This window comes from Anopheles maculipalpis, chromosome X (genome assembly GCF_943734695.1).
Source record: "Anopheles maculipalpis chromosome X, idAnoMacuDA_375_x, whole genome shotgun sequence".
NCBI classification, from domain to species: Eukaryota; Metazoa; Arthropoda; class Insecta; order Diptera; family Culicidae; genus Anopheles; species Anopheles maculipalpis.
In genome coordinates this window covers 15,902,937-15,916,353 of record NC_064870.1, presented here as the reverse complement: position 1 = coordinate 15,916,353, position 13,417 = coordinate 15,902,937, and the positions used below count along the sequence as shown (strand labels likewise).

General features: G+C 38.5%; 1 protein-coding gene across 1 annotated transcript in view; it reads right to left on the bottom strand.

The window, feature by feature from the left end:
- Positions 1-10,415: 10,415 nt before the first annotated feature.
- LOC126564566 (uncharacterized) overlaps positions 10,416-13,417 on the bottom strand; it is a 107,653-nt gene continuing 104,651 nt past the window's right edge. Inside the window, exon 10 of the mRNA XM_050221678.1 lies at positions 10,416-11,670. Coding sequence (XP_050077635.1) covers positions 10,417-11,670 — 1,254 coding nt within the window. The 3' untranslated portion in view covers position 10,416. The remainder of the gene's footprint in view (positions 11,671-13,417) is intronic.

The window sequence follows — 13,417 nt, the reverse complement described above, 5'->3', positions numbered from 1 at the left end:
AGAGCATCGCTCGAGAGCATCGATCAACCAATCAACTATGCATCAACACGTTTTTTTTCCTATTATTTTTATTCCACTCTGCTATAGTTATTTCATTTGAGCGTTAACTTGTCGCGATCGCAACGTTTAGTTGACTTCATGTCGACTTTTCTCGCGATTAATTTTTTTCCCCATTTAAACACGTAAAAATTCGAATGACTATCTGGAATAGAAACACATGCCATTGATCGATTCTGAATTTTTCGTTCATCTAGCTCGTTCTGTTTATAATATTTTTTGTAGCATCTTCGTTCTGTTTATAATATTTTTTTACGAAAATTATATGTAGTAGCGTTTGGGATTGGTGCCGTAACTCCAAGTAATTGGTTCAGTATCCTACAATCACATTACTAATTAAAATCTCTAATAACAATTAAAGTTTAAAAAAGAATGGCAAAACAGTTGGCAAGCATTGTAAACGAAGAGCTTTTTTTGGTTTAACAACTGCAGATAACAGTCTTGGCCAAAGACCAACACATCAACGTTGCAAAATGGCATTGTTGTACAGAAACATGAAGTGATCAGTGCCTAAATAGCCGACATATACAATACAAATTTACTGGTTTGTTTGATTGTTGCTATCCAAGAGACAAGCAGCAAACCAATGAATTTATTTGGTGGTTTTTTTTTTGTGAGGAAAGAGATGTCCATTCTTTTTATTTTGTTGGCACGCAGCTACAACTGTTTGTACCGCATAAATTACTTAATACGAATTAAATTCAAATAGCATGCGTACGAACGAGAATCTTCAGAAGGCGGAATGTAGGTTATACCATGTCTGCGAACCGAAATTTAAGCAAAGACTTAACAATATTGTTCACATGTTAGGCAGATTTGGTTGCGACTCGGTACATTCAAAACCGTGCACACGACATACATGGTTCGTTCATGAGGCAAACAGAAGCTTCATAAAGGGAGTAGAATAATGACGAAATATATAACATCCAACTTTCGCAGGATGGAAGCTAAAAATCGACTTTATGCCTCAATTATTTTCGTTTCTATTTCTTACACGGAAAAACACGAAAAATGGACACCTACAGACAAGATTTAAAGTTCAAGAAGCTGAACCAGTTTTTGAACATAATTTATTGTTCTTAGATTCCAAGTTTAAAAACAAAGAGTTTTCTTTATTCATTATTTTCTAGTTATTAGTTTTTTATTCACAGAGATGAGCAACCTTTTAGAGCTTCTGGGCACATTAAAAATTATATTAAGTTCGCGGGCCGCAGTGCAGGTTGCATTATTTTTATTTATTTTAAAGAGGTTTTGGGTCTTTAAGACCTCACTCGCCTCTTCAGGATGCATTGGTATTTTTGCAATACATTTATTTATGTATATTTATGTAAGTAAATAATATTAATATGACCGGTGCAATATAAAGTTTGTTTTTTCAACAAATGTATAGCAATGTTGCATAACTTTTTCTCAACATAATGAACTTAAAATTTAACAGGAACATAGGAAAACTAGTATATAGCAAAAATGCATTTTTTAATTTTTTGTTGTTTCAAATTGAGTTTCCGTGACTATGATGATTCGACCTCCAACTAACGTACGAAACGGACGCATGTTCCGCACGCTCCGTACCAAATTTGTTAGCGAACACCAAGCTATCGGCCTTTCAGCGACTGTGCATATCGATGTGCCATCGTTGCGCCGTGTAGTGTCCAAGTACCAAGTAGTGTCCAGCTACTGAGTAGCGCGTCGTCTTTGTATTCTTCTTCTTCTAGTTGGCTTGCCCGGAGGATTGAGCACGTCGCGTGGAACATGGCCAGGTCTCCAATCAGTTTCCAAGAAACTCGGTCTAAGGCTGGTCATCTTCCTCAATTCTTGATTGCATTTCATGTTGCTAGTAAATCATTTTTTTCCAATTTCATCTGATGCGATCTGACAACACAGTGTAAAATTATGCACACATATTCTGGAACTTACTTAAAAATTGTTTTAAAAGTTAAAATTGCGTTCATTGTCATTTTATATTTATTTTTCAATTATTATTTGAGACAAGAGTGCCATCCATATGTGGCAAGACGGGTCTAGATCTAGATAAAATCATTGAAAATCATGTAAAAATCGAACAACAGGTCAGATATTTCATCACTATATGCTAAGAGCAAATTTGAATCACCAACAGATCCTCCTCTTTTGGCTTTTAAAAATAGTTTCATAATGATCAGCACATAGCTCCTTACTGGTGTTAGGATATGTCTCCCAGGGCTTCTAGCATTTTCCGTGTGTTATCGGCAAGGCTTCGTGCTATAGTGTCACCGAAGTGCTCCTTTCGGTTATAGATCTTACCTTTTTCCGCTATTTCGGACACACAAGTACAGTACAAGTAATGAAAAACGACGATACGGCGATGTGCCGTTATGCTCAGTAAAAATATAAAAATAAAAAAAAATACTAATGAAAAACATATGAAACTGATTCTGGGATTCAATCCCAGGTCGCACCGATCGCGATTTTAATTCTAATCCAGAATCTCAAGATCCCGTGATAGTGAACATATTTTACGTTGTTTATAGCTTAACTCTCTTGAAAATTAGTGAAAAGGGTGCGACACGGTTAAAGTGAAAAAAATGGATTAATATTCATGAAAATTGGTATACTATATCACACAGTCTAAAGTCACAGGTACGAACCACTCTACATACTCACTTGTGCACCTAACTGATTTTTTTACTGAAAATATACTAGATGCTTCAATTGCCCCTATGGCACACTTCCTCCAACTTTCGCTACATGGATTTATGATTCAATCATTCGTACAAAGTATTCTGTGGTAAGCAGAAAAAAACGATCATATGCGAGTAAGATGCGTTACTGCGTTCGTCATCAAGATCTGAGCTGTGATAATGCTTTTAAGAATATTGAATAAATTGGAATACGTTGAGCGCATAAACAGGATACTCACGTTTAACATCCGGAATCATATAACTACAACGTTATGGCTCAATGCGTTGTCGTTGTATGATTCCGCTGATGAAAAATGAGTGTCCGGTTTTGGCGCGATTTGTGCGTTTGTTCAAGATCTATGTAGCTTCCGTAGCTGTTAAAACGCACGCACCAACGGTTGAATGTGTAGTATCTTGAACTTACGAACGGAAAACGGTCCTCGAAACCGGACGAAGGTTTTATGTGTATCATCGCACCGGAAGGTAACCGTTGACGAAATACTTGTCCAAGACTTCGTGGGACTAAATGCTAAAAACACTACCCTGGTGGTCCCACTGGATGAAGACTGGTGGAAAGAAAATCTAGACATGAAACGAACGTTTTCTATCATAAGCTGTATAATGTAACATATAATTTTATCATTTTTTTCGTCATGAATAAACCACGATCCAAATAACTTATGCATTATTGAATAGTGGTGAACATTATGCAAATAAGACTATCTTACCTTCATAGCCCTCGCTGAAATGTTAACCATTTTTACTACATTCTTCTTATGTGTCTCTCGTAGACAGCCATTATCCCACGATTCATAGCATCATTAGAGGAGATGACGATTGATGCTTTTTGTTTCAAATATATATTTGCCTTATTGTTTTGGATTATAAAGTTTCATTAAACATATTTTATTTGTATTTGAGCATGACGGCTCTCCGTTTGATTGCAATGCAATGCAAACATTAATATTCAGTGTCGCGTTTAGCAGGGATTCTTCGCTCGATGAGATTCGTACACTTCCTCTCTTAACCCTATTGAAAATGATCGCCTACCTGGGTAAGTTTTGGATTGTAATTCCTTAATATAATTTGTTAGAGACAGTCGTCCACACTAGATATATATAGAATGCAAAGACCAATTTATTTTTCCCCGTTGTTTTGGAAATTGATTGCAAATGATTGTTCAAATTGATTTTAAATAATTATTTTCGATTTTTTTTGATACCCTGTACATATACGACCGCCTACCCGGGTAGGCCATTCGTAGTAAGGAATTATCTTTTTTTTTTTTTTGGATTGTTAAGCTAATATCTTTCGATCTAATCACCATATTCGCATAAACTTTTCAAGAAAGGATAGGCTATTTGTTGTCTAAGCAAAAAATTGTTATTGAAAATCTATAAAATCCTTCTTCTATTTATTTTTCGCTTGCAAAACGTTAATCACCTTACATCTGCAGTTACGCATCAAACGCCAAACATACTTTTTGTACAGGATTAATGCATTTTCCGTTTTATATAACTTCTAGTTAGCTTTTTCAAAGTCAGTTTTACTTTTTCAATGCAGAAGAAGGTAACTTTTATTTATGGTCAATAAAAATTAAGAATGAAGAAGATGATAATGTGATACTCATCTCGGTCTCGATTGAATGGCAAACAATTATATGAATAAATAATGATAATAATAAGAACAGTAATAGTTTACAATCCGGAAAAATGAAAACTTCTATATAAAATGTATGGCCTACCCGGGTAGGCGGTCGTAGAGCAACATTTGTGTTTTTGGTCGTAGATACTACGATTAAAAATTACGCATCCTTCGATTTCACACCACCACCGATAGACTGGTAGTCATGGCATTCTTTCTACCACTGGATATGAATCGAAGCAGGCGGGAATAAAGAAGATGTGCGAAATGCATTTTGTAGTGAGCATCGATCGAACCTCGGCGAACGATGTCCGTGGTGGGGATGAAGATCCGGAACGTCAATACCTACTTGGCACACTTTTTCCACCACAATCTCCACTGAAAATATGAATGTAGATTAAGAAAATGTTCGATAATTAGTTATGCATTTTAAGAGGTTAATTAAATAAACTAGAAGTTGTATGAGAAGCCGATTTCTTTTTCGGTACAACTTACCTAGAACCTCTACCTTTTTGGCCTCTTAACGGTGTTGCTGGAGCAGTATTATGCGTCCGAAGGAGATATGTGTAAGAACGCTTAATTTCGATGCCGGATGATGATGGTAGAATCGTTTTGATAGGCAGAAATGTAACCGGATGTGGGTGTTGATCGAAGAATTGATGATTATTGAACGCTTCTGCCTTCCTTATTTGCTATTAGGAAACTATAGAAAGATTCATCCCTTTTTACCACAAATCTTGTGGCAAATGTTTTGCGTGCCCTAACAAAATAAAAAGCAAAACGACCAGATCCACAGTTCCGAACGTTTTCAACCGCAGATTGTATCTTACAATGATGATTTTAACACTATTTCCTATCTTGTTCCACGGTACAGAAAAACTTAAAATAGCACACCCTATACATTTCTCTTTATTGCACACCAGTACCACTTCACACATGCATCACCGTACCACTTTCACACATGCATTGCTGGAATTATAAAATGTTGCCCGTCTCTCAATGTTTGCCCCCATGTTTGCGGCTCAACAGGATGTTAACGAAATGTCACCGGTTGGCAGCAGTTGTTTGGTTCGAATAGGCCTTTCATGTTCGATGAAAACGCCAAGGCGGCGATGATATAGGCGAATAATAGGCGATGTTTAACGCTTAAACTGACGAACATGCAATATGGAACAAAACTATATGTAACATGTTTCTAGCTTTACCTTTGTTTTCGATGCAATTTATTTGTATTATCATGAGTTTTTTTTTTCATAAAAGACGACTGGGCCGTATTGCTAACATGAGTTTAAAATGAAATGAATTAAATCCAAGGCAACGATCGTAAGGTTAGGCGCAACTCTTAATGAACATATTCGTCATAAAAATTGCATTAAAAAACAGCGCCAGGCGGTAGATTATTTTCTTCAGAATTGATACAACGATGTCACCAGTTGCAATAACTGGCTGTGTTTGATCAAATTCATCAAATCGAACCAACTCACCAATCTGTTTCCAAGGTGACCGCCTACGCCTCCCGTTCACCGTCAGGATCCGCCACTGCTTGGCGGACCCACCGGATCGCTGTGAACATAGATAGTTTTTGCATCATACAATTCTCGTATATGCATAATTTTCAGGAGCTGTAACTACTTCGCCACAGAAGTACATAGAATCGTTCATGGAATAGCATCATGCTGGTCATCAACGCTACCACTGGGTGGCCTAAACAAGGATCGAGGCGAGTCTAATTTGCTGCATAATGCTGTTAACGAACAGTTCCTAGAGCTCGTTATTGTATTTCCTCCGTTGTACTTCCGTAGGATGGAATGAAAGAGTAGCTCTACAGACCTGATCGTATTGCTAGTTGGATAGTACATTGTAAAAAAAAAAAATGTTAGAGAAAAAGTTATCAAAATTTGAGTTTATCTAAGTGTGTAATTAGAATTTAAAGGAAGTTTGCTAGTATTTACCTGGATAACAGGTGAAATATCTTGGGTTTTTAAGAGTCTCCTCAATGAAAATCTTCGAAACTGGTTGGTTTCTGGAGCTGAATTTGCTTTGGAGCTATCGATACAGTACTGACAATCATCATAGCAATTAAACAAAGTAAACAAACGTCTTTGGTAATGCAAATACTTTTCTTTAATTCGATTTCAAATTAAAAAGCACACACGAAAACCATAACTAAACAAAAAACGAAAACAAACCGAAGTAAATTGCTGCCCGTAAATCGCACTCGTTTCGTAATAGTTTTTATATTGTTTTTATTTCGACTTTCGTTCTTTTCAATGCTTTTCGATTTAATTCTTTGAAATACACAACTGTAATTTGAAATTTTCAAATATATAACTAGAAATTTTCTCAACATGGATACGAGCGTCCTGACCGTTTACGATTTTCCTCCTGATTCCATCCGGTTCAGAAGAAATGGTTCCTCGCATCATCCTATCTTGCTTCTATACTTCTCCTCACCCTCCCTCCCCCCCCCCATCCTCCCCCTATCCATCCACCTCTCTCCATATTTTTCGATCCGTCTACTATTCACATCTTACCATCTCTGTCCTTCTTTAGTTGAAATTACATGTCCTGCCCATTGTTTTGCCGCAAGTAGTTGTTTCCGTTGTAATGTAATTATAATATAATAATCATCCTTCTCGTCGTCAACCACTATCACGCACTGATAACCATGATAATAGCCCGCGATAGTCACAATAATAATAATTCATACAATAATAATAATAATCGCAATAGCAGTTACTAGCAGTAATAATAATCATAATCCGTAATAATCATGGATAGTAATCATCAATTCGTTTCCAGTTATTTTCCTCCCCCAATTACACTCCAGCAAACATACACCCCACCGTTGCTTAAAATTTAACCTTTTTCTTACAAAGTTCACTGTTGATTTCACTCCCTTATTACACAACGTGCACGTGAGCACGCCATAATTTTCGTCCTGCGGGCGTTGCAGCGCTGGTATACGTAAAGTTCTGCAAAGGAGTTCCCATAGGGGGAGCGAGGATAGTAGGTGATAGTAATAGGATGGTAGTGTAGTAGTTGTAGTAGTAGCAGTAGTAATAGTAGTAGCGATGGTAGTTGCGCTGCACGCTATCCTTAAGCCTCAAGTTCAGTTGTTGCAACTATCGTTTGCTACCATTTTCGTTCCCTTGCCAAACTCTTCCCTGTTCTCTCTTTGTTTCTGTTGATTACATATTTCTCTTTTCCCGTTCACTAATGAATTACATGCATTATCAGCTTACTGGTTTTTCTTATACCATTTTGAATCGCAGACTTTCGTTTCATTAAAAAAAATTTCTAATGCATCTCCCATTGCGGGTCAGTATTTTAACATCCTTTCCCAATTTTGTTACATCTTTCTATTGCTCTATTGCTTGAGATAAGATGGGCTGTATAAATCCTATGTACAGAGCGGAAACCTAGTGTGGGTGTGTCGGTTTTCAGCCTTCTAGCATCGTAAGTGTTGCGAATGTACACGACAGGGAGACTGAGTACTATGTGTGGTAATGCTTTGTAACCATGAAAAGCATAATGTTTTTCGTGTGATTTGGTTTGTTTGTTTGTTTGTCCTCTAATGCTCTCCATTTATAAACGATTTTTTTTATATCACGTGCGTTTTTTTTTTTAGTTTTGCCAACCTTGCCTAATATAATCCTAAATTAAGATCTTCTTTACCCGCTTATTCTGCGCATACTGTTACTCATCTTCCACTTTGATATTTAGTTAAGTTTTGTTTATCTTTTTTTCTTGCATGACCAAAACTAATTTTAGTAAGTTTGACTGTTGGTTGCATTACTTTTTTACTTTATCATCAGCTGTTTACATCTTCTGCCCACCGGCAAGCCCTTGCCTTACCACCTTCGCGCTGCTGACACGCAGACAAACAACGGTTAAATAGTGTTATTTAAAAATAAAAGAAACATGACTTGGCCGTTTTGTGTTTTTTCGCCCCTTAATGTTACGTTTTTTTTTATCTCATCATTGCTCACCATCTCTCTATCGCTCCGTATGAACAATCTCTATCGTATCGTAACAATTTGTTTTGCAATATGAAATTATTCCAAGTTGCCGGGTAAATTCTATACAACTAGACATTTGCATTTAGTTTTTACTCCAGGCAAAAAGGAAGTTCGCGATCTACAATTTGTATGATATGTGTGGTAAATAAAAGACAAACATAACCAAAGGGAAAAACATAAAATACCGTGAAAAAAAGCACGCAGAACATGGAAAATAAGCACACATTAATTTGTTAAAACTATTGAATGATAGTTATCAAACGATAATACTTGACGAACTTCACACTTGTTGTGGTTTTATTTTGTTCATACCCGCTAAGCTTTACACTGTAGAACGGATAAGAAGAAAAAATGGGAAATTTTATCTGCTTTAAAATGTGCATTCCCACAAATCCAAACTTACTAATATCAAAACTATTCTGTGTTGTTTTTGTTTTCAAACAGTTTACGTTCAGGAACATGAGAGCTGAGAATCCCGTGCTAGCCTTCCCAACATAGAGAGCTTTTGAGCTTTTGAGGAAAATATTCGCAAAAAGTCTTCGGGCCACGGGAAAATTTTCAAAGTGTTGAAATAATGCAAAACACTCACAGAAAATCTCAAAATTGCGATTTCCGTATCCTATTTCATATTTTACCCGTATAGGTAGCTTGTCTATGTGCCAGGTTCCCAAAAAACCATTTCAAAGCTAGAAAATTTCACAAACACTCATGAGAATCTGAAATTTGGATTTTTAAATCTCACATTTGATACCCTAAAAACCTTCTCAAAACAGAGCAAAACAGCGAAAGTGTGCGCGGCCACGGGAAAAGGCGGTGCGAAGCGAATAAATTTATCATCTTTTACCCAGCTCTCATGGCCCTGAGCCTTCGCATTTAGTCTTCTCTTTCTAAAATTAAAAATATCCTCTCAGGTAATCGATAACAAAAAAAAAGAGCTCACAAGAGTTAAATTTTTATAAAGCATCTCCAAAGTGTTTTCCTTCTGTTGTGCTTACGATGTGCTTCGGTTGATCTGAAATGATTGAACATTTTAAAGATTCTTCGTTGCTTTGACGCAGGAAATAAAGAAAAATTGTAACGTTTCCGTTCCGTATATCCCGGAAGAGTAAACAATATCGATCGAAACCCTGGAATGTGTATATCGTCGCCCAAAAGCCAGCCAGGACAACTTGTTTCGTGTAGTTTTTTTTACTGTTATTTTATGTGTATTGCGCATAATTAAACATTGGAAATGGGATTGCATTCGTATTTTCATAGGGTTACAGAAGTAAGGGAGAGAACATGACGCGAGCAGTACGATTGAATTTGATAAGATCGTCAAATTGTTAGTTCGTTATCGGGTTTCTGCAGTGCTTTTGTAAGCCGATAGCAATGCATGCTTGTGAATCAATTAACAACAGTATCATACAGAAGAGCGAAACGGCAACATTATCACATATAAAATTGCGATCAAATCAACCATGATTAAACGTTATTAAAGCAATGGTAGGAAATTGTCGCATAAATTAAGTTGTCGGCTCTTCGGATATGTTATCAACAGCAAGCATTGGGCATTAGCAACCTGGGCATTGCAAAAAATCCATCTGAAGTTTGCCTGCAGGGTTCAATCATGCACATAATTTTTGGTTTAAAAAGATATAACGAACTCTTGGTCCAATAATCTAGCTTCGAACGATGAAGGGTACGTGCAAATACACGTAAGCATGTGCGTGCGTGTGCTCTTGGTTGTGATGGGTGCAACGGAACGAAACGAATAAGCACATCGCTGACTAGATTGTGCAGGACATTCACTAAACCCATGCGCCATGTTAGATTTGCCTGCAAACGAAACCTTTGTGAAGATCCCACGTAACAGTATGGGCAGGGGACAACCCGTATGTTGGTCTCTGTTGCTACCATCTCCCAAAACCCCGCTACCAAATACTAAACTCGACACGTTGAGGGAATTTCGCTTCCAAATCCATAAGCCACTTCTGCCGCTGGCTCACTTTCAAAAAATACTGATAAAATATCCTTCCAGCAGCTCACCATTGCTACTCAATCGCAATTGACCACAGCAGGCGCTTCCGATCGAGTGAAGTTAGCTCGGCCAACGCTTCACCACCCGCTGAATCATTGTAGCTTCCTACAGCGCCTTTTTCTTCCTGTTCCTTGACGGTGGTGTCCATTGCCGGTGTCAAGCAGGTACTAGCTGCATCAATACTGTCGTAGAAATCAACACCATCGGATGAGTTGCGAGCCGTTGCGGTGGTGCAGGTCGTGGAGGACGATACCTGGGACGGTGCGTGCCGGGAGGATGATGACTGGTCTGGTGGATGTTCCAGCCGATTCACTTTAAATTCGAACAACTCGTCGCCATTCGTGTACGGGTAGGGTTGTTGCTGGGGGCAATAGAGCAGACAGCTTTGACGATCGTCCGCATCGTCGCTGCCTACGTCGGACGCAATATTGCTACTGAACGCGACACTACCTCCGGACGTCATCGTTGTCATTGCCGCCGTCTTACTGGTCGTAGCGGTGATAGCGATGCTGTTCTCACCACTCACATTCGCGTGTGCTTTATCTGTTCGGCGCTGATGGGCACATGTATTACCGATACCTCCGAACAGCTGCTCCCAGGTTTTCAATATGTTCGGATTAACCTTACCGATGAGCCGGCAGTTTTGCCCGTCATCCTGCTGATTTTCTCTCTGCTCCTTTGTCGATTGGAATGCATGCATCTTCGGCCGTGGCACTATTAACGATTCCTGTCCAGCATTCTTCTCCTCGCCTGTATCGTCCGCCTGTTCGCATGGTACCCGCTTACCGTCACGCTCCACATCTTCATCATCTTCTGAGGCGTCCATCAGCAGGATCGGATGTTTGTAGGCCAGCTCGTCGATCTGCCGCTGCTTCTGATCCTGCAGTACCAGTAAATGCTGACGGTCTGAGCCCATGTGAAATATGGGTGGTGGTATGGCAGGCTGCTGGAACGTGGTTGCGGCACGATTCTTTGCCGCCAGATACTCGGCAATCAGATCCCGTGGTCCATTATTATCACACAACGCTGAGGTAGAGCACGAGGGACGTACGGTGTTGGTGCTGGTTGGCTGCGGCGTGACAGTTCCGGTGGCCGTTTGCGATCGTACCCGGCCAACAGCTTTCAGGGATGACGCATACGTATCCGGTGAGGGAGCAATGCCTGGAAGGGGCGGTGGGGACACGATGCTCACGGTAGGTGGATGGTCCGGGATAGTCAGGGGTGTCAGTGTCGGTTTCGCCAATCGGAATGTGTTGTTTCTTCGAGCCTATCGGGTGTACCGAGACCGGAGGTACACAGGTGCACAAGGAGTATGAAGCGAATGGAAGAATTGAGAAAAAGAGAAAAAAGAAGGAAAGGAAAAGCGAAAAGACAGAATAATGAGTAACTATCGTTAGTTCGTTGCAGGTGGTTATGCTAGAAGTGATTTTGATACGTCTTATTATAATCAAATTTGCTTATGAAAATTACTGCAAATAATAGGATCTTGTTGAAGGTGGATGGTGCAGGGGTGAGGTAATGTTCTCTCTCTCGCTCTCTATACAATATGTTTCCGCTTTTCTTTTCTACTGTACTTCCTTTAGCAGAGATAGTAGAAGTATTGCCGAGTATTTACCGTGAAAAAACCCAATAATAAACAAAAAGCATAAGTAAGAGCAAAAAAGAGCAAACGGACGTGGTGAATATGTTTAGGTAGATGTGTATGTGTAGCCCTCCAACCCCATTGCGCATTATTAATTAGGGTGATGTGAAATAGTGTACATGATATTAGCCAAGTCGTGTTATTAATCAACAACCAATACTAAATTATCATTTAGTTAAGCAATATCGGATGGCTCCTTTTGCCAATCCTCCGACTGTTTTAATGTATATACACTGCGATTTTTTGTTTTTCAGACGAAATTGGCGACGAGGCAATGAAAGTCTTAGCGTAGACATACTACCCTTTTTCATTGATTAGTACAGTTGATATTAATAAATGCATGCAAACACACACACGCACGCAACTAGCATGTAAAAAAGATACCTTTTACGCGCCTGGCCTAATACCTAATCTATGCCATCTTGATACCCTGCCAAATAACCACAAAGCCTATCGGAACCATTACTCTAATGAACGAGATATCGGACATCCGTCTGGAGCAATGTATCGCGTTTAGTAAAGACTACGAAAAAAGTTGCTTGGAAAGAAGAGGAAACTCGTACGTTACACAAGCACACACATCTTTTTTTTGGCACATCAGTAAACCGAAATGGCGTTTAAGTTAATTAAATAAAATAGGAAAAATAACATCAAAAGTATAACAAAAATCTTTCAAAAAGGATAAAGAATCGTAAATAGTAACAACAAAAAATTATAGAAGTGAATAAAATATACTAAGAGCTTTTAATAAAGTCGTTTGATAAGGATGAGTAAGAGATGAGATAGAAATCGTACTAGTGTGATACTTAACAGTGATGAAAAATAAATGCGAGATGTACATGCACACTGAAAACTAAATGAGGGGCATTTATAAACTTATATTCAACATTTTCACACGCACACTTACACACACGCATACACATTTGCTCAAGCATACAACTTTCTAAATCAAACAAACAGAAAATAAAAAATGACGTACGCTAGAGTGAGGGACAGGATGTAGGACAAACAGGAAAAAATGGAGAGCAATTTGAGGGGCTTTTGTGATTTTTTGTACTGATGATTTTAAAAAGGGTAGACTATCAATGGCTGCGGTAAGAATAGGGAAGCTAATCAGCTTTGCTAACTTGGTGTATATTATGTGGTTATGTAGTCTGATTTATGAAATTCAGCTTAAACAGGCCGTGCTGGCCTGTACGTATATGAACAAAAAGGGAATCAAAATTAGAAGCTTTGCGAAGATCGAATAAAGAGCCTGACATACTATGTTTTACTATACATTGTGGTGCCCTACTTCTTGATGGTAACGATGTATATTTTCATAAACATCATTTTGTGATGAATACGATGCCTTACTGTGGGTAGCAATTGC